Here is a 20,751-nt window from a genome sequence, read left to right as displayed (position 1 = left end):
GTTCAAACAGGTGCCATCAATACAGGTAACGAGTGGAGGACAGAGGAGCTTCTTAAAGAAGAACTTACAGGTCTGTGAGAGCCACAAATCTTGCTTGTTTGTAGGTGACCAAATACTTATTTTCCACCATGATTTGCAAATAAATTCTTTAAAAATCAAACAATGTGATTATCTGGATTTTTTTTTCTCATTTTGTCTCTCATAGTTGAAGCGTACCTATGATGAAAATTACAGGCCTCTCTCATCTTTTTAAGTGGGAGAACTTGCACAATTGGTGGCTGACTAAATACTTTTTTGCCCCACTGTATAAAATGACCTTTAAAATGTTTTTTTTTTCTATATCACAAATAACCACTGTTTGATTGCAATAAAAATTGATACCTTTCTTACCGCCTTGCCTGCTCTTTGACTCTGCTTCTTAAATTACCATTATCTTAAAATTAGTATCATAGCTCCTCTGCTGAGGGGATTTGTGTTGCAGCTGCATTTCTCACTGGTGTGTATGAGTGACAGGAAGAAAAGCTCTGACTCACAAGGGAGCTGTTGGAAGTTGTCTGGTGCCAAATCTGAAGTCTTTCTAGGGGAAAAATACCTTTTTACATTCCATAGTTTGTCAATTTGCAGTAGTGTACACTAAGCTCACACAACCTTGCATATTATCATGGTTGAAATTGGCCTTCTACTTCTAATTTGCACAGTTAAAATATAGTTTGCATCCGAGGTCCATAGGTGGATAAAAATCTTTCTTCCTACTTTCACACTTAAATCAAATTGTAGTCAGGTCGATCTTTTTGTTTTAAAACATATTACATAAAGTTGTTTAACTGTGTGTGAGTGGACCTCTGCAAGCATTGCCAGGATCAGTAAGGGGACGAGGGAGTCCTGTTTCAGCACACAGCCTATATTTAACTCAGCAACAGGGCTTTTCATCTTAAAGTTACACCACATCGACCCCAGCCGTAATTCATTAGTACAGATTGATGTCCACATCATGTATATTTGCACACATTGCCAATAACATATTGTAAGTATGTCGTTCATGCATTGAGAACTTAGCACCTGACTCAAGACCCGGTGAGACCAAACACCTCCTTCCTGCATGTACTCCATGCTCTCCCCTCTTTTCATTCCCCCACTTAGTCTATTTCTGTCTCTGAGCTGAGTCAGATGTACCCCTCCCAACTTAGAATGACACAAACGCAACAGATCAATGCTCCTGGACCGAAGAGTGGCTGAAAACATAAAGAAGACCTCCCAAAAACTGAACACAGGAAAGTATAAAGAACAATGGAGGAATGTGAGGAATCTGAGGTGACCGAGTTGACGGAGTTCCAGTGTGAGGCTTCAGACGTCACCAGTCAGGACGATGAGGACGAGGTGGAGGAGCTGCAAAACAGGTGCTTGCCATGCTGCTCTTGATGTTTTAGCTCAATAACGTCAATAGTGGTGGCAGTTAGAATTCTGGTAATTTTTTCCTTGCATGTATTTCTCAGGTTAGATTCTTCTTGGAAGTTGTCTAATCCATTAAATGATGATTAAATATCCAGCTCCACTGAGCTGCCAATGCATTCTTTCATTTATCATGCTTCATGCTGGGTGGTGCACATCAATTCCCCCGTCACAAATAGTTAAAGAAATTGATATGGTGTGTTTTGGAAGTTGGTACATCTCCTGTTACGTGCATGATGCTTTGGAGAGACTCAGCGCACATTTTATCCTTATTTTTTTATATCATCACTCCCATTGGTCTCGGTGTGTGGAGAGGGGGGGACCCTTTCAGTCTATGTGGTTTAACCAACTTTGGAATCTGATTTGTTCCTCTTTATGAGTTAGTACAACAACCATTACTTCCTTTCCGTTCCAGTCTTCGTGAGATTGTTCAGGACCAGTCTGTGAAGCCCAAACTCCAGTGCCTGATGGTGGATCCATCATTCTCCATGGTGACTGTCCAGAGCGAGGACAGTGGTATTGTTTGGGAAACAGCCTCCAGTCGCTGCTCTACCCCCTGGGCCTCCGAGACCAGCTCAATCTCTGAAGCCTGCAGCATGGAAGGGTCTGGAGCTGCTGGAAAGATCACCATCATCTTTGATGAAGACAAAGTAATCCGTAGGAGAACAAGGTCCGGAGGCAGGAGCAGCAGATTGAGGGACAGGTTAAGCAGATCTAGTGGCTCCAGATCGGCCTCTGCTCTGGGGGTGGAGAGACCTGAGATGGCAGAGGTGTCGATTCCTAATGTCAAGCAGCAGAAGAAGGAAACAGAACAAGATTTGGAAGATATCAAAAGCAAAGATCAGCAGCTGTTTAGTTTGATTTCAGAAGGTTATGAAATTCTTAACATCAGGGTCCCGTCCAAACTTCCCACGGTGGACGAAGAGGAGAGCACTGAACTACAAGACAACTTGTATTATCTGGACCAGACTCCAAAGATCAGGTCACGAAACCATCTTAATGAGACCACAGACAGGCCTCAGGAAGTGAAAACACCGGAATGCAATGAGGTATTTATGGACGTGTAAGAGGATAACAACACTTTACTGTGTTTTTTTCATGTGCAATATTAATTATGCTATTGTTTTCTCCTGTGTAGAATCATTTACTGACTTTAATCTTTCCCCAGCCCTCTTCATCAGTGGACTCTGAGCTGAGACACACACCCATTCCTAAAGACGGCTCCAATGATATTGACTACTTTGAGAAATTCACCCTAGTAGATGAAGTGGTTCCTGGACAAAAAGATCCAAACCTTCATGAGGAGGTGGAGGAACATGTTGCGGAAGCAGAGACCATGCCTGCAAAGACAGTCAAAGAAAGCCCATCAGAATCAGATGAATCTTTTGTCCTTGTGACAGATGTGGAGATAGTTGGAGAACACCTGGATGAAGTCTTTTATGGAGAAGGAGCTCCTGCTGATGCAATGCAGCAAAGAGCAGACGAGGAAGTAAACAACAGAGAAAAAACGAGAGCAAGACGAGAGAGCCAGAGGTCAATGAAGGAGAGTGGATCAGTATTGTTTGGGACTGAAGAAACCACCCTCACTCCTATTTATATCTCCCCTGGACCCCCAAAGATCATTGATCCCATCCTGCTGGAAGAACCCACCGCCATGTCCTTCATGTACACTGACCTTTATGAGGATTATATAGGCGAGAGGATTAAGAGCGACGAGGAATACTCGGAAGTGGAGAGTGTGACATCTGAAAAATCTTTCAAGAAATGTTTGTCAGATTCGGAGGAGGCAGAAGGATATCTGGAAAAGTTTATTTTGAAAGATGATACCCCAACAGTGGACCCGCCAGTAGACTCCGTGGAGGACAAGAGGGAAGGGAGGATGATGTGGCCACAGAGTAAGTTTGAAATGACGGGATGTCTAATGAGAGTCGAGGAAGAGGATGAGGGGAAGAGAGAGGACACAAAGCAAGATATTAATACTGAAGCAAATACAGGAGCAAGAAAAACTCAAGAACTGGTTCCAGAAATGGCAAAGGAAGGAGTACAACACTCAGCCTGTGAAGAGCAGGCTGTTCCTATAGAATTGGTTCATGAGGATAGGCAGACGAAAGAAGGGATGCATGCTCCGCAGAAAAGAACTGAGAAGACACTTCCTGCAACACAACCACTGGATGTTCAGGTAGAAACTGGGGAACAACAGAGAGATGATCAAGGTAGTGATTCAAGTATGATTAAAACCAAAGAACTACCCCCAAAACAAGTACTGGAGCAGAGAGGTGATGTACCATCAACCCTCACTGACTTTCCTCAACCAGACACAGTCAAGGAAGTCTATGAAAAGGCAGCGGTGGAGAAGGAAGCCCAAGAGGTGACTCCAGCAGAATTTGGTATGATAGGTCAGGATATGTTAACCTTTACTGAACCTGCAGTTGCGACAACATGCAAAGTGAAAGAGCTTGATTCCGAACAAGCTGCACCAGTTGAGGTCTTCACTGGCAGTGAGCCTATGGTGCATGCAGTCATGACGGTAACTGAGAGGACTCTGGATGAAGAAGTCACTGAAACAAAAATTCAGATTGATCTTAAGGAGGATATTCCTGAAAGAGAATCAACAGAAGAGGTCTTGTCACAGGACGTTATTGAAGTTGATGTAGAGGTAAAAGAACAAGAGACAGATTTAGGTCAGGAGATGGTTGAATGTGAGCACCAGACAACTGAAGAAGATGAGGCAGCTATTCAGAAGACTAACAATGACTTGGTTGTTTTGGTTCCCAAAGGTGAAGCTGTTGAGATGGACATCAAAATGAGTCTCTATTCAGAGAGGGTTACAGAAAGCAATACATTGACTCTTTCTGATCTGGACTTTGAACATCTCACTGCTCCTGACAATGGCACCAGGGAAAAAATAGCAGAGTCTCAACTGGAAGATGAACCAGTTGGACAAATGGAGGCGTTGGAGAAGATGAAGGCGTTGGAGAGGAAGTCGGCATCTTCACCTTCCAAGGAGAAGGCTGAGATTGAGGAGTTTAGGAGAGAGGAGGACAAAGATGGGGGGATCTTTTCACCTCTGAGGAGCTTTGCCCCACAGGAGGATCTATCTGGGCTGCACGAGGAGGATGTACAACCAAATGTTGCAGATGTAGATGAAAAGGTTGAGGTTGCCCCAGAAAGATATGTTATGAAAGCGTACACAGGTATGGAGATAAGTCCTTTCAGAGGGGACATACGGCAAAAGACAGCTGAAGATGAATCACCTGAAGATGGGGCAGAGGTGGTAGATGAGGAGTATGAGATGATAACAGAACAAGACACCAAGGAGACAGCAGAACCTCAAGTACTCGGAGAAGCGGGGTCTGATCAAGTTTTGGAGAAGGACGAGAGCTTCTCGGATATGTTTGTAAATGAAGATCTCATTGAGGCTGACTATGACATCATCGACGCAGAGGAGCAGCACCAAGCCCAACTTGCTGCTGAGCTGCAGGGGATGGACTGGTTTTGTCTCACGTGTCAATGTTTGCTGTCTAAGGAAGACTGTGAGTCCAAGGACCATGGTGACCACGAGGTGACTGCTGTGGACAAAGCCTATGAGGAGATCAGGGTAATGTATCATGACAATGGACCTCATCTACTAAGATCCAAAATAAGATGAAAATAGATGATATGTCTCCACTACTTAGATTTCTGACAGTCCAAATATGTTGACAAGTACAGGGAAAATTCTCTCTCGCCATCATCTGTCTTTGCATATGACTCCTTTTAGCCGTGCGTAACATGGTGCCAGATGAAAAACACAGACCGCAAACATGTTTCATATTTGTTCAATCACATTACTGGTGCAAAATGATAACATTTGCCTTTTCTCCTAGTATTTTGTGTGTTCTGATAATCTGCATATATTCTTCATATTGACGAAGGCAAACACGCAAAATGAATTGGCACTGCTATTTTACGCATATGACAGATGCACTCCTTGGTGCACCATGTTAGTAGATCAGCTTTGCTCACGCTAAGTTTGCATACAGTATGTTTTTTTTTTCACACACAAACTTTTAGTATGTGAGACTCTTTGCTTACTTCAACTCTCTGGGGACAACAACAACAAAAAAAAGCTTTCGCCAAACTTAAATCAGTCCAAAATGTCTTGGTTAGGGGAAAACTAAGAAGTCTAGTTTAGTCTAGATTAATTAGTATAAGGTGTGTTTCCCTATTTTGTCCATATAAAATCAACCACAGACAATATAAGAATATTAGGGCTCTCAAAGTTAATAATTAATGGAAGTTCATTTAACTATTTCACTATTTTTTTGATGCACAATTAACGCATGCACATCAAAACCTTCTTCCCACACCTAACCTAACCCTAATTTATCTTACTTGTGTGAAACTATGACAGGGATAACAATTAAAAATTTTAAATTAAAAGCATAAAATGAATACAGACCCACCATCCACAAGCCTGCATGTTCAATGTTAACGTTTTTCAGAAGGGTTGTTTACTGAACAAATATGCACATTAGCACTCAATTAGGTCAGCAAATTTTACCTTTATGCATGCAAAAACTGGGAGATTACTAGTAAATATTTTGAATAAAATAATGGACCACATTTCCAAAATTGATGTTCATCTACAATTTGATGTATTTGTTGTAGTCACATATCAAATCATTTACCACAAAGAGATTTACATCTTAATGTCGATAAAAATGTATATCTATCTGTGAGTAAGTGTGATTATTATATTATATTATATTATATCATATCGAGTTAATTATAAGTAGTTTGTAGTGGTGGGGAACTGAAAAATTAGTTCTTCTTGACATGTTCTTTACCTCATTCACAATCAGAATATTAGTACATTTAATCGGGTTTTGTTATGTTACATTAGAGGTTTCTAAAGATCACAATGTGTACATTAGCTGAGGTACTATGACTATTCCTAAACTTTTTCAGCCACCTTAAAAAATTACAAATTTATTTCCTACCCATGACTAAAATGCATAATGTAACAAAATATACTGTATAAACAGATCATTAATGATGAAAACATCTATGGGAGCATACTTGTTGAACAATAAATCAGCATACAAGCTGACATGTGACCTATTTTGGCTCTTGACCCCAAGTTTGAGAAGCCTCGATTAAGCACTCTTCATACATAATTTCAGTAGACTGTGTTGTGCTTTAAAAAGTATTCAAATATGAAAAAAACTTTCTTTTTCCTGTCATATCATATCGCAACATCCAGTGGTTAGTAAACTTTCCACTAATGCCGACAGCATACATGAAGTCAGGCTGCACACATCCTTATTGAACTCTTTTTGTTGTGATGTAATGCACTGCTTTGATCGCTGGAAAGGCCCTCTGTGATGCCATCAAGCAAAGACTGATATGTGATCTGTTCACACACACTGGGCCAACACAGGGTCAACAATGTGCTTTTTGCACAACAAGAGGCTATTATTAAGCCAAATAAATGCAGAAAGAAGCATTAGTCATCTAGTTATTAGATTAGATTAGATTAGATTAGATTCAACTTTATTGTTATTGCTCATGTCACTTGTACAGGGCAACAAAATGCAGTTAGCATCCAACCAGAAGTGCAATTTTTATAAGTACATTAGTATGGACAGATCTATGTAAATAAAACTATACAGGCTATGACTATAATACAGTGAGGATATGTACAGGGATATAAATGACTATAATATGGCTATTGTAGATTATACAGATTATACAGATTATAAACAGTATGGGTATGACAATATATAATAACAGTAATATATACAGTATTGCAATGGAGTGACTAGGGTATGGAAATGACTATAATATGGCTATTGTAGATTATACAGATTATAAACAGTATGGATATGACAATATAGCAGTAATATGTACAGTATTGCAGTGAAGTGACTAGAGTATGGTTATTGCAGATTATATAAATTATAAACAGTGTGATCAATGAATCAACAGATAGTATATGTACAGTAGTGCAATGGTACAATAGTGCAATGAAGTGATGGGGGAGGGCATAGGTCAGCGGGGGGATGTACGTAGTGGAATGGGTGGGCAATGGGGGGCAGAGTTCAGCAAGGAGACAGCTGTTGGGAAAAAGCTGTTCCTGAACCTGGTGGTTCGTGTCCGTAAACTCCTGTAGCGCCTCCCTGAGGGTAGGAGGGCAAACAGTCTGTGTGCTGGGTGGTGTGAGTCTTTGGCAATTTGTGATGCCCTCCTGAGACAACGCTTCCTGTAGATGTCCCCGATGGCAGGAAGTGGGGCTCCGGCAATGCGTTGGGCAGATTTGACTACCCTCTGCAATGCCTTCCGGTCCGCGACAGAGCAGTTCCCATACCAGGCTGTGATGCAACTGGTTAGGATGCTCTCGATTGTGCATCTGTAGAAGTTCACCAGGATGTCTGAAGAGAAGTGGTTCTTCTTCAGGGTCCTCAGGAAGAAGAGGCGCTGGTGAGCCTTCTTGACCAGGCTGGAGCAGTTGGTAGTCCAGGAGTTATTGCGCATGTTGCATACTTGATGTTCCCTTTTGAGTTGTGTTTTGAGGCCCAATGTAAAAAATGTTTTGTAACAGGAGCGACTGAGTGATTGGATCTCAGAGCTGCAAGGGAGATCTGAGAACATTGAGGACTTGGTGTGCGAACTGGAGCTGGCCTACAACTCTGTGGAGGTGTGCTTTTGTTTCTTTTTGGCATTTTTTCCAATTGACTGTAATTATCAGGATGGATTATGGACAAAATGTAAATTATTCAAGAATGACTCATGCATAAGAATGAGTCACTTCTGATTCACTCCCATATCAGTATGGGTTGATCGCCATTCTTGATGCCAACAGTAACTTTCTTCTTAAATCCTAAATTGTACAAATTCATTTATCAAGGACTAATCTGGAACCAATTAACCGTGATAAAAGAGGGATTACTCTCACAAACATGAGTACACACCCACACAAAATGACACACAATGCTTGTGTGACACTATGTGCTGCCCTATTATCCAGGACCAGTGTGTTGAGAGCGAGGCAGCGATGCAGGCACAGAATGATGAGATGATGGCCCTGGTGATGCAGCAGTACAACAACATGTCCGTCAACATGGAGGAGGAGAAGAAGTCCAAGCTGGAGCAGCTCTATGACCAGATTGTCTCCTTCCAGGAGAGCATCGACTCTGCCAAGGCCACCCTGGAGACAACAGCCAGAGAGGCTGAGATGGACGCTCGGGTGAGTCCTACACAAGGTTCTGGAACTATATTTGTTCACTGATAAGTTGATGTGCTTTGAGTGACATTTCTGATGAATATATTCTCAATTTGTTGTCTCTTCAGCCTCCTGAAGAAATCCACACAAGGTAATACATAACAATGTTTTATAAAGATAGTTTATACATGGTTAGCTAGAAAGGTACCCAAAGTAATCCTATATACATGGTAATCTCAAACAAAAATAAGAAATGAACATGTTTGGTCAGGCTCAAGGAAGCACTGGAGTCAACCATGTCACTGGATCTGGGCTCCAAGGGACTACTGGTGTTCCAGGACTACGCCAAAGGCAACAACTCACAACTCACCCAACGCAAAGGAATTCCAGGTGTGACAGCATGAAGATGCATGTGTGGACTGCAGGTGGTCAACTTGTGTACTTTTGTGTCAGTGCTAAATGGTTCCTGATGTCTCCCACAGTGCCTCAGAGGCCCACTCTGGAGCCTCAGGAGCCAGGATCAGCCACCAGTACCAGTGTGACTGTATACTGGTGTGTCAACCCTGGTGACATTATCGACTGCTTCCAGGTTTACTGCATGGAGGAGCCACAGGGAGGTTGGTATAATGACACTAATCTGAATACAAGACTGTATTTCCAAAGACTGGTTGTCTTACATTTGGTGTTTGGGGGTTTATAGTACATGGAAACCAAGTGAATGAGGATACTAGTTTAAGTTGAGTTGTCCACAGCTGTGTCAGAGGAGTACCGTGTGACGGTGAAGGAGAGTTACTGTGTCCTGGAGGAGCTGGAGCCTGATAAGTCCTACAAAGTGTGGGTGATGGCTGTCAACTACACAGGCTGTTCTCTGCCCAGCGAGAGGCTCATCTTCACCACCGGTCAGTGCACACATTTGATGTAATAAGAACTTTGCTTGATCAAGCTTGAAAGCATGCATTGAAGACAAGGATCACTTTTCAGCTCCATCAGTGCCAGTAATTGATAGCGAGCGCTGCACTGTCATGTGGGATTCAGCCAAGCTGAGGTGGAGCCCAGCAAAACAGAGTGCTGGACAGAGTTACACTTTGGAGTACTGCTGCCAGTACGAAATGGAAGGAGACGGGCTAAGGTGTGTGTTGTTTACCTAAGTTAAAGTCTTACACTACCGTGCGGCTTTACCAATTATATAATCACATAAGTAATTTGGACAGTACTGTTTGAGTACTCTACTTGTGTGTCTTTGCTCTTTTTCTTCTAGATCAATCTCAGGCATTAGAAGCTGTAAACGTGAAGTTATGCTGCAGCCCAATGAGAATTATCTGTTTTACATCAAAGCTGTGAATGAAGCTGGAGCCAGCGAGCAGAGCGAGGCGGCTCTCATTTCTACCAAAGGTTTCCATAAGTGTCCATGTCACATTGCATACATGCAGACATTGAAATAGTTTCTGCACCCCCCTATTGCATCCAGTCCAAGTGCTTTTTTGAGAATAATGCTCCATTGATTGACAGATATCATCACTCAGTGCACCTATTTCTGTAAAGCTCATTAGATTGTGTGCAGTTGTACTCCGGAGTATATACATATCATTTTCATTTAATGACATGACTGTTTTCAGGAACAAGGTTTCGCCTGTTGAAAGCTTCAGCTCATCCTGCTCTTCATCTGTCAGAAGACCACACCAGTGTCTGTCTCTCACAAGATGCATATGAACATGCGCCATCCACAGACAAATTGTGAGTGCCATACAGTTTTATTACAGTCAGGGAAAAAATTATTTTGCATTTTAAAGATCCCATGTGATACTGTATTTTTTAAATCTTAATATGTCTTGCGGCAGCAGGTGCCACAATCGTAAAATCTAGCCTTGATGTTGGAATTTAGACAGTTTAAAATTGTTTTTTGTAAGCCCTTCAGGAAACATGCAATTTTCTGTGTCTGTAACCTTAATGTTAATAAGCTAATAACAAGCGAATGGCGATAAATGGTGACAAACCCAAGCAACTGATACACCCATAAAAATATGTATATTCAACACTTTGGCTGTACTTTGGACACCCCTGCATTACAACATAATGCTAGGTCAGCCTATTCACTGAAGAAAAACAAATCAATCAATCAAATCAACAATCAAACTTACAGCTCCCACGATGTGTAGTGAAGCCTGCTTTTTAACAAAGCTGTCCCCTATAGAGTGCTGGGTGTACATTATACATATTTATATATTATGTATTATATACAGTGTACATTGTGGTGCGACTCATCTAGCGAGGGACAGGCCGGATTTGATTTCCGATTTCCAAATTATTGTCCATTTACTGTATTTTGTATTTTCCAGGCCCCCATCCATTCTAGGTGAGTTATTACCAGCAAGGGGTCACCACTACTGGGAGACCACCGTGTTAGGATGTGCGGCTTACAGGCTTGGAGTAGCGTACAGCCCAGTCCACAGGAAGTTCTCCCTGGGGGAAAACACCCAGTCATGGTGTTTGCAGTGCATCCCTTCGGCATCTGGGTAGGTAAAAACATAAATATAAATAATTGACCAATATGTTTTAGAAAAATCACAATCTTAAATTGGTTCTTAGGTCCTGTTCCCAACTCAATATGCAATATGCTAGCTGTTCCTAGTTAGCATAGGTAACGCAATGTCTGAAAAACTAATTAATCAGTTTTCAAGTGAATGAACATTGAATGAAATGTATGCCGCTAGACAGCAAGGCCCCGTACACAAAGTTTACTTTTCTTGCTTCAGTGAAGCTTTCTTTGTCGTGCATGTACGTGTGCGATAACTGTAATACACAGAAAATACCATCACTATGTATACATTAAATATGCTAAACACAAGCTAGCCAAAAGATAGCTAACAGGCACAGTACATCACACCATTAAGTATACAAACGCATTCAAAATAATAATTCAGGAACATATCGCTGTTTTAAGTGCTTTTTACAATACTTACAAAGCCGAAAGTTTCCCAAGGCTCAAACATGTTAGAACAAACACAGCTTGTTTATGAGCTTTTCAAACTTCATTTCCGCTGTTGCTAGCTTGTGCTTCACAGAGAGAAGAAAAAACTTCAGAGATTGTCTAATCGCGAGAGGAGCACTCACTTTTGTTGTCACTGAAACGATTGTTTTTGAAGATGTCTCACTTTTTTTTATTTAATAAAAATAAGTCTCTCCACTTGTTTATTTTTGCTGAATCATGACATAAGAATGTCATGTGAAACACAACCCTAATGTTGGAGTTAATATGTTGTGTTGTTGTTGTAGTTGCAGATATGAGATGCTTCACGACAACACTCAATCCAGCATCTTTGTGATGGAGTCCCCCAATCGGGTGGGCACCCTCCTGGACTACCAGCAGGGTCACCTGTGTTTCTACAACGCCCAAACGGGTCAGTTGTTGGGTTCTTTCAAGCACAACTTCACCCGGCCATGTCACCCTGCTCTGGCTTTGGAGACACCAGGTCATCTGGAGGTCAGCATGGTGCTGGAAGTGCCAAGGTTTGCCAAGGACTGCTAAGTTTTTTTGTTTTTGTTTTTTACAGTTGATTATCTTGATATAGAGCAGGCATATAAAACAATACAGAAACGCCAATTGATTTTCCTGGCAATAGAGTAAGAAACTTGTAAATATCACATTACATAGATCATTTCATCAGATACAACTGGGCTGACATGGAGTGACTAAATTGTAATGTTTTCTTTCTGTTGTTTGCTGTACATTTTAGACACTGTGTGTATGTTTGATCTTTTTTTGTACTTGTTCTAGTTCCCTACCTCTTCAGAAAACGGTAATGTCTCCATTTATGTAATTTAAATCCTCCCGTCAACCCAAAATATAGTTTGTGAATGAGTTATACTGCAGCACTTTCATATTGTGAATAGGCCTTTTTGTAAACATGTGATCACTTCTTTGTTTTTGTTCCTGTTCTGTTTTCATTTGGATTTCTTTATTTCTTGACAACAGACTTTCATGTTGTAGCCGAATGAACATGATTATTTTTCTATTGTTCAACTCGAATGTTTTGATTGAAGTCAGTTGTTCCGCAAGCATTACCCATACTCACCACTAGATGGCCACAGAGTACCATATACTGGCGCGCTGCAATATTTTCAGTGCATCTGAATGTAACATTTGCTCTATTATATCAGGCAATCTGGACATATATATAGTTTTAATTGCCTCAGGACATAATGACTGATTTCACAGCTCAGAGCTTTCACATAACTTCAACATCATTGGAGCAACACCGTTTAGCCCACAATATTTAACAATTATTAGCAACAATCGTTGCTATGATCCCACACTGGCGAAACTGGCAGCCAAGCCTCTCTCTCTCTCATGTCAACAATAACTGGGACACTATCTGATGTCGACCTGGCATCATTTCCTCTTAATTAGTTTCATTTTTCCATAGCCAAAGGCCAAAAGCAAACAAAGAGCGCTCTGTGCTGCAAACAAGTAAACAGCCTATCGCACGATCAGAGAAGCATGCTGAGCGCCTGAAAACTGGCCAACCACCGAGAGTATAGAAAGCACACGCAACAGTTTAGCATGCATAAACAGGAAGTGAGTACAAGAAATATGGGGAAAAAACACATGGTTATATTATATATTTATTAATCTCTCAGTTTAAGTTGTTCCCTTTCATTCAAAGTACAATACAAACAGCCACAGATGCCACAAGTTTTGTGAGGCCATAAATAAAAATGATAGATGTGATGAAGGCACACAGGCAAGCACATGGTCCGCACACCAACAAATATATATTCCATATTGACCCCAATGCAAGACAGGATTTTTCCCCCGATATAAAAAGTCAGGTTGTCTTATGTTCTAGATGTTAATTCATGTAAATCAGAAGGTGGAAATCAGTGCTTTTCTCCCTGTCACTCACACACCAGTGAGATGCTGCCATGACAGACTCGCTGAGAAAAAAAGAAGGTGAGCAAAACAACACTGATAATAAAAGCATGAATTTAAAAAAGTTTTTAAAAATATTTGCTGAAAAAGAGGGGTTGTCTTATATTCGGTTCAATATGGGATTTATATATTTTGTCAGAATATGTTGCTTTTGAAGGGAAAGCATCTCTGGTGAAAATTCTGGCGCATTAAATATTATCACTACACACAGTGACACAGAGATAGAATGCACATTTCAACACCCATGTTAACAATTATTTACAAAAATATAATAAAATTTTAAATATGGAAAGTTAAATGAACAGGCAACGACCCATTGGACTTGAGTTTAAAATAAAGTGACTAAGATAGGCACGGGAATAACCGTAATGACATAATTAAGCACGTTTATAAAGACACAAGCTGTAGGTCATGAAGAGGCAATGTATATTATTGTTAATGAAAAACACACACACACACACACACCTCATCTCAGATGCAAAGGGACACAGTGATAGGTTTATACAGCGAATGAGGCCCTTTCATCCCTCCAGTGTACCAAGCAAACAAGCTGCTGAGCCCTTTCATAGCACATAGCATTATTCATATACTATAAATACTCATGATTCTATTTACAATTGTACAAGCTTTACAACCATGGGGAGGTAACCTGCATAAAGTAAGTTACAAGTCATTTTGTAATATATTTTGAAATGAATGAATGTGAAGCCTTGATGCAATGACAGATGAGCTTCATCTGCAAGGTCAAACAAAAAAAGAAAAGGCTTCATATTCCCTTAGTGAAAAAAGGAGGAGTTAAAAGGGTTCAAATAAAATCTCTAATGGTCAAGTAGCACCACTTACTTTCCCTGCAGAACTTTTCATTTCCTTTTTGGACATTCTGTGTCTTTCTCATTGAGCATTAGTTCATAATTCCATTCCATCATGAACCGCCACTGTGCGTGCATCCATTTAAAAAGACCTTACACTGCGCTTTCTTCTCTTTCCGAATGACATCTTCCAAAGCCATCATCATTACCTTGAAATAGGCTTCAACTGCTAAGATGTGGTTGATGTTGATGACTGTTATTAAGCCTCATGAGTTTTACCTTTCATCTACAAGGTGGTCTCCGCTTGTTCGATCATAAGGCAAAATTATTGGGGTTGAAGGGGGGTCAGAGGTCAGCGGTTATGCAGGTGTAGAGCTTTTTTCCATGATCAGACTGGGTTTGGTCTCTGGTCGGTGAGGTTTGTGCTGAGGGCTGCTGCGTAGGTTGTCATCCATCTGCAGGTCGGATGTAATATGTTAGAGGTCATGTTGAAAATGACTTTTTCCTTCAGATATTTGAAAAGTTTCACAGGGACAAAAAAAATCTCAGACTTGTTCACTCAGACTTGTAATAATGATGAAACAAAACATGGCAGAAGATGAGGATGGTTCTCATCCGAAAGATATACAATATGTGCTGGGGTTTAAAATTGTCCATTGGTAAGCAGTGTAACTGTGCTCTACAGTGTACACTCTGATGGAAAAGTTCTAAACACAAACAACCATGGGGTTGCTGTTCAATAGTGTTGTTTCCGGCTTCCTCCCACAGTCTAAAAACATGCATGTTAGGTTAGTTGGAGACTCTACAATAGTCCATAAATGTGAATGGTTCTTTTCTACACGTGTCATGTGGACCACCTGTTGTTTTGGTATACACACGGAACATTACATGCACTAACACCATAGGTGTTGCCTGAGAGTATTTTGACCCTGTGAACATGTGGCCATAGCAGCATGACATACAGTACACATGATTACATTCACCAGCCATTTCATTAGGGACAACTGTGCAAACTATGAATGTCATCACATTAGGTATACCTAATGCTTTGGCCAGTGGTTGTATTTATGTGCATGTGTTTCTGCAAAGAAGAGAAAGGAAAAGCAGAAGCACCTTTTCTATCAAGTTGGATTCTTTGTTTACAAGCTGAGTTAGTTTCTGGAGGTTGGCATCCATTGTTTCCTGAACAGATGGGGGAAGACCTGGAAAAACATGGACACCCAAGGAAAAAAGATAGAAATGCCCAAGGTTTAGTAGGAAGCAAAGAGTTAACCCCTAAAAAGCCATCAAGCAGGAGTAAATAACAGAGAATGTTAGTTGACTTGTGCTTAGAAATGAGCATTTGTGAGCATCGATCCTGAAGCTTAAAAGTGTGACTTTTCTCTGCCTGTGCAAAGATCTTACAAGGGTGGGCCGAGTTGAAATAGACCGCCAGGATGTTGTCGCAGAAGTGTGTGAGGTTCTCCAATTGCCTGATGTGGCTCTGCAGGGGGCTGTTGGGGAGGTGGGCCTTGTGGAGGGGAGCCACAAACCCAAAGACAAAGGCATCCAGGCTGGTGGGCCTGAAATCACAGACACATTGTACACATTTACACACTAAGCTGCAGTCAAACAGTATTATGTTTCATGTTCACTTTCAATATGCCGTTTGTAGATAATGCCTGCACGGCTGTAATAAACCATTGTAGTTTTACCATCAATACTATTATTGCTACTGCACAAAGGGTAAAGGTGAGCGGTTATGTCTCGACCACCAATTTGTCAGGTAACAACTGCAGGTTTCCACTAAGCCTTGTAGAAGTGTGGTTCAGATCAGGAAAAATGTGTCAACAGAACACGACTTATTTCCACTTAGGAGGGTTAGAGTGGGGAAAAAAATACCTGAACTATGTGACGCAGTACTAATTTTACAGCACCTTCATCTGTAGGGTTTTTTTCCTGGGCTCACCTTGTTCATTATGTCTACAAACGCAATATTCCCAAACTGGGGCTGTTCTTCTGTACCTTCATTCATGTTAGCGTGTGCTGGTTCATAAGGCTAACTTGCTGAATGAGAGGAGCGTTCACTCTCTGTGTTCATTCCAGAACCAATGCGCACAGTGAACCCTCTTGTCATCCATCTTGTCAGAGGAAGATGAGGAGATGAAACACACACACATGCATGTCAGTTTATCGAGGCCGGCATAATCAACTACTTATTTTTTAATTGTTAGATTAATCGATTATAATAACAGTTTTATCATGACATTTTCTGTGACTAATTATGTTAACTGGCATGCTTTTACTTACAGGTTGCCAAAGAAGTAGTTTGCTGAACCCAGTCTGTAAGAAAGGAGATTCAGGCATTCCTTGGCATCACTGTAGAGCTGACAATGACAAAGAACAGTTAGGAAAAGGAGAGTAATAGCAGTGACAAAATAATATAACTCCATCTGTGTTTACCTTTCCTTCCACCTCACTGATTCTGCGTTGCGGTGACTCTCCTTTGGTGAGCAAAATGCGAGAGAGAGCGTTGCTGGCATGACGACTGGGAACGAAAAAATTTAGAGGGAATGGCGAACGGGAGGCAAACCATGGCCGTGTCAAATTGGCATAATTGTCGGCATCCAACCAGAAAGTGTGCAACTGTGAAGTATAGAAGAAAAAAAGCACTAGAAACGCTGACATTTATCAGTAAACATACTGAAAAAAGTGGTGTTACCAATGCAGGTTGTAGTTTCTCTTGGAGGAGAGCGATGTACGCCATGGTGTCAGCTCCTTGTCGGGCACTCAGCTCATAGTCTGCATTAAACCTCTAGAAACAACACAAATCAATCAAAGATCTGCTCAGTTTAGTTGTGGAGCAAGTACCTGACATCCACTCGTACCTGCTTTCTCAGGAAGTTAAGAATCTGAGAGGGTTCTGTCACTGAAGTATCACCACAAATCAGCTCGGGGACTGTTGCTGCAACAGGAAGCATGTAAGACTTTAACAGGCAGATGATTATAAATAAATTACATTTAAAGGGAATGTACTGGTACATCACTCCTACAGCTTTGTAAAGGATTCTCCCATTTTAAATCAAAAAGTTATTATGAACTTAGAACTACTTTCTTCTTGTGGTTCTTTTTTCATTTTGTTTAATGTCACAAACACAACAGAGTAGTTTAGATAGATAAGGGGCTCACAGCAGAGTTTGCCGTTTATTGAGAAGAGAGATATGTGCTTTCATGTCAGTCACTAAAAGACTCTTCACTAGGTATGTCGCAAGTCCATTTTTTGGAAAAAACAACAACAAAAAAACAACCAAGATTATCCAGAAAGGTCTCATTACTTGTTAGATATAAAAAGCTGCCAAATAAAACAAAGTTGCTAAATTGGCAATCCCCTCCTGCTCAGTCTTCTTATTCTCTGGCAGACCAGGTGTGTTATAATTTGTTCATAAGCGAGGGTGAACAGGTCAAAGCCATTAGTAGTGGGTCGTGACAAATGGGGGACACTGAAATACAGGGTACAGAAACATTTTGTTTAACTGCTTGAGCCTACCTGTCAAGGTTTTCCATGTCCAGTCTATAGGAGAAACGTTCACTTTGGCCCCAGAAAACTTGGCATATGCCTGGAAAAAAACACAGATGAAAAACAAATAATTAGTAGTGGTTAAAAGAACAACAAACACTATTTCGGCCAACAATACATAGAAAGCTTGTGTGAAATTTCTTTTGGACAAGTGAGCAATCAGAACCTTGTCTTGTTGAGCCTTGAGAAATTGATTTCCACCTACTCAATATTAACTGGAAAAGACGCCCCAGAAAGACATTAGAAAGCAATTCAGAATTAAACTCTATTTACCTTTTATTTACGAGATGGCATAATCTTGAGAAAATCATCACAACAGGTTGCTCAAAGCCTTTGTAGTTATTCTGATTGGCGGCAGAAAAATAAAGGTCGCAGTGACCAGCCTCACAGAGTTACATAGATGATGTAAAAAGCGTTCTCCAAACAGTGGCTTGCACTTCCCGGCTCCTAAAGATATTTGAAAAACTCCTCAGACAGGCCAAAATGACAAAGAAACAATCTAAGTCTCGGAGTCTCTAAATCCGAAAGGGAGCCAGAAATGACCTCATCTCCTTCACAGTGGATGAAGAAAGGATTCCACTACTGGCAGAACAAGCTGTTCGAAGCATGGGAAGACTGTGTATGGCCCATTTGTCTGATAAACATATGCCTGCCATTGTCATGAAACACCTTCCTGACGTCCTGGAGAAGATTGACAAAAGTTAAGGCCTCATTCGAGCCAACTAAGACACTCTCCTCAGTCCAAGCAACCTGTATCGACAACACAGCAACGCTCCAGACACAAACCTACAGTACATCGTGTCCAGTTTCAAGACAGCTCTGACACAGACAGCTCTGGTGTAATGACTAGGTCCTTGCAGAAGCTGGCTGAAGTCTTCAAGGGACAAAGGGCGGAAGAGGCCAAAGACCATCCGTCAACATCATGAGAGCTGATCCATTTTGTTGGACAAGGAGCAGAGGCTCAAAACATCTCTCAGAGGGAAAAATCACCTGAATATGACTGGAAGTGGACCTTTGACCGGCAATTCAGGTTCCTGGCAGAGATAACTACAACCTGTCTGAGACATGACATCATCCTGTGGTCGCCTTCAGTCCAAACAGTGATACTGACAGAGTTCACTGTCCCTTGGGAAGGTGAAGTCAGCATTCGAAAGGACACAGGAGAGTCAGGATCTGTCCTGTGGAGTCTGGCTGCAGAGGGTTCATTTGAATGTCCACCCAGCGCCTTCTGAGAAATGTGGGAGTGACCGGGCCAAAACTGAAGAAGGCATTCAAGAACTTGGCAAAGGAGATGGAAAGAGCGAGCTTCTGACTGTGGCTGAGAAGGAAGGACATGTTGTCGGGAAAACAAAGACCCAAGGGGTAGCTGCAGGGGGCTGCCGTTGTTCCACCATTGTGAAATGTTCGGGGAATGATAGAGTGAAACATCAATATAAAGGGTGTCTCCCGGTTAATGACCCTTCACCTACCCAATTGGCACCATCTGAGGTGCATCAGGCGGAAACGCCCTGCAGGTAGCCCTTACCTGTGCTTAAATTTTTTTTGTTTTAGGGACATAGTCATGGTGTGGATAGCTCACCGCCGGGTTAGCATACACAAGACACTTTCTGTGTGTCCCACTACACTACACTACACTACACTAGGCTCCAGCATACCAGTGACCTTAGTGAGGATAAGTGGCATAGAAAATGGATGGCTGGACATTGGAAAGGCTAAAATCAGAGGATATTTACATGTTTTAATTTTAAAAAATTATTAATCCAAAACCAAAATAGTTGCCCCTTATATAATAAATTAAACTGGATAAACTGGATAAATTAAATTTTATTTCAAGATAGTGAAAAAGTTAATGTGAGGAACAGGGGCATTTAAAATGTATATTTATAATGTATTTAAAATGTAAATATAGACAACCTAAATTTATGAGTTGCAAAACAACAACAGTGGCATAAACCAAAAAGACACAAAAAATGCAGTCATCATAACTGCCAACAAATTTGGCTGTTTCACATCTTTATGGTATATTTCAGTGTGGGTATATAGAAGGAAAAAAGTTTAAAATGTCATTCTATTGAACTGACCTTGAAGGACAAGATTTTGTTGGAAATGGCAAAGATAGACAACCCCACATCTCGAATAAAATAATAATATTAAGCCAATAATATTAAGACATCGCGACTTGAAACATGAAACTGTTGTTTTACATAGCCATGTTTTGGTATTTCTGCTGTCCAAGTGTAGCGGCTAAGTTAGCATGGAGGCTAACCAGAGAGGGAACAAAAAATTAAATATGTCACCCCGGGAAAAGTAAGGTATGTAACGGACTTATTTATGCAAGCAAACGTTAGACCTTACCAGGACTACGAGGGACTCGTTGTGGACAGACGGCAGACCCCAGTCACCACCCCAGCACCGTAGCTCCATGGCAGTCGCCATGTTTGCTCTCCTGAAGGTGACGTCACGCAACATCAGCTGGCGCAGGGACTGACGTCATTGTCCACAATCTGAAGTCTGTTCCTTCGTTTCATTTGGTACACAATCTAGTCAAATCCAAAGACCGTAATTTTAATAAAGGTTTTTTTTTTTATAATTTTAATCATTTTAATTTCAATAAATAAAATTGATGGATATTTCTAAAAAAAATATATCATTAGTAGTGTGAAAGTAAAATAGCCAAAATCCAATTAGGTTGCTCATGAATATAACATTCAGCATGAAGCATTGCCTGCCTGGATGTCAGTCTGCATTCACTCGTAAAATGCGTTCAACAGATGTGAATTTAAACACATTGCATCATGCCTGT

General features: G+C 41.0%; 2 protein-coding genes across 4 annotated transcripts; one reads left to right on the top strand and one right to left on the bottom strand.

Moving 5' to 3' along the window:
- The first annotated feature begins 1,195 nt into the window (after positions 1–1,195).
- Positions 1,196–12,751, top strand: cmya5 (cardiomyopathy associated 5). Its single transcript, XM_058072004.1, has 14 exons — positions 1,196–1,397; positions 1,865–2,498; positions 2,618–5,047; positions 8,033–8,128; positions 8,459–8,677; positions 8,782–8,804; positions 8,925–9,043; positions 9,136–9,270; positions 9,406–9,552; positions 9,635–9,782; positions 9,912–10,045; positions 10,270–10,387; positions 10,990–11,166; positions 11,927–12,751. The coding sequence occupies exons 1-14, from the start codon at positions 1,288–1,290 to the stop codon at positions 12,177–12,179; spliced, it is 4,743 nt and encodes a 1,580-aa protein (XP_057927987.1). The 5' UTR covers positions 1,196–1,287; the 3' UTR covers positions 12,180–12,751.
- On the bottom strand, positions 11,014–20,418 carry mtx3 (metaxin 3). Of its 3 annotated transcripts, XR_009129700.1 has the most exons (10): positions 20,304–20,418; positions 17,919–17,988; positions 17,260–17,336; positions 17,094–17,186; positions 16,835–17,017; positions 16,682–16,758; positions 15,797–15,954; positions 15,506–15,594; positions 14,672–14,847; positions 11,014–11,162 (listed from the first exon to the last, which is right to left on the bottom strand). XR_009129700.1 is itself a non-coding variant. In XM_058072019.1 (9 exons), exons 1-9 carry the CDS (start codon positions 20,415–20,417, stop codon positions 14,752–14,754), a joined length of 957 nt encoding a protein of 318 aa, XP_057928002.1. In that variant the 5' UTR covers position 20,418; the 3' UTR covers positions 13,261–14,751. The 3 variants fall into 3 exon arrangements, 2 of the variants coding, with proteins under 2 accessions (XP_057928002.1, XP_057928003.1); XM_058072019.1 differs by lacking the exon at positions 11,014–11,162 and having other exon boundaries at positions 13,261–14,847; XM_058072020.1 differs by lacking the exons at positions 11,014–11,162; positions 15,506–15,594 and having other exon boundaries at positions 13,261–14,847.
- Between the last annotated feature and the right edge of the window lie 333 nt (positions 20,419–20,751).

Source organism: Doryrhamphus excisus, chromosome 4, assembly GCF_030265055.1.
Source record: "Doryrhamphus excisus isolate RoL2022-K1 chromosome 4, RoL_Dexc_1.0, whole genome shotgun sequence".
NCBI lineage: Eukaryota > Metazoa > Chordata > Actinopteri > Syngnathiformes > Syngnathidae > Doryrhamphus > Doryrhamphus excisus.
This window is presented reverse-complemented; position numbering and strand designations above follow the sequence as displayed.

Coding starts and splice junctions, on each gene's coding strand:
- cmya5 (XM_058072004.1), top strand. CDS start 1,288: ATGGAGGAATGTGAGGAATCTGAGGTGACCGAGTTGACGGAGTTCCAG. Junction 8,678..8,781: donor AGGCTGAGATGGACGCTCGG/GTGAGTCCTACA, acceptor TTGTCTCTTCAG/CCTCCTGAAGAAATCCACAC. Junction 9,271..9,405: donor CATGGAGGAGCCACAGGGAG/GTTGGTATAATG, acceptor AGTTGTCCACAG/CTGTGTCAGAGGAGTACCGT.
- mtx3 (XM_058072019.1), bottom strand. CDS start 20,417: ATGTTGCGTGACGTCACCTTCAGGAGAGCAAACATGGCGACTGCCATG. Junction 16,759..16,834: donor TCAGTGAGGTGGAAGGAAAG/GTAAACACAGAT, acceptor TGTCATTGTCAG/CTCTACAGTGATGCCAAGGA. Junction 14,848..15,505: donor AATCCAACTTGATAGAAAAG/GTGCTTCTGCTT, acceptor TCCGACCTGCAG/ATGGATGACAACCTACGCAG.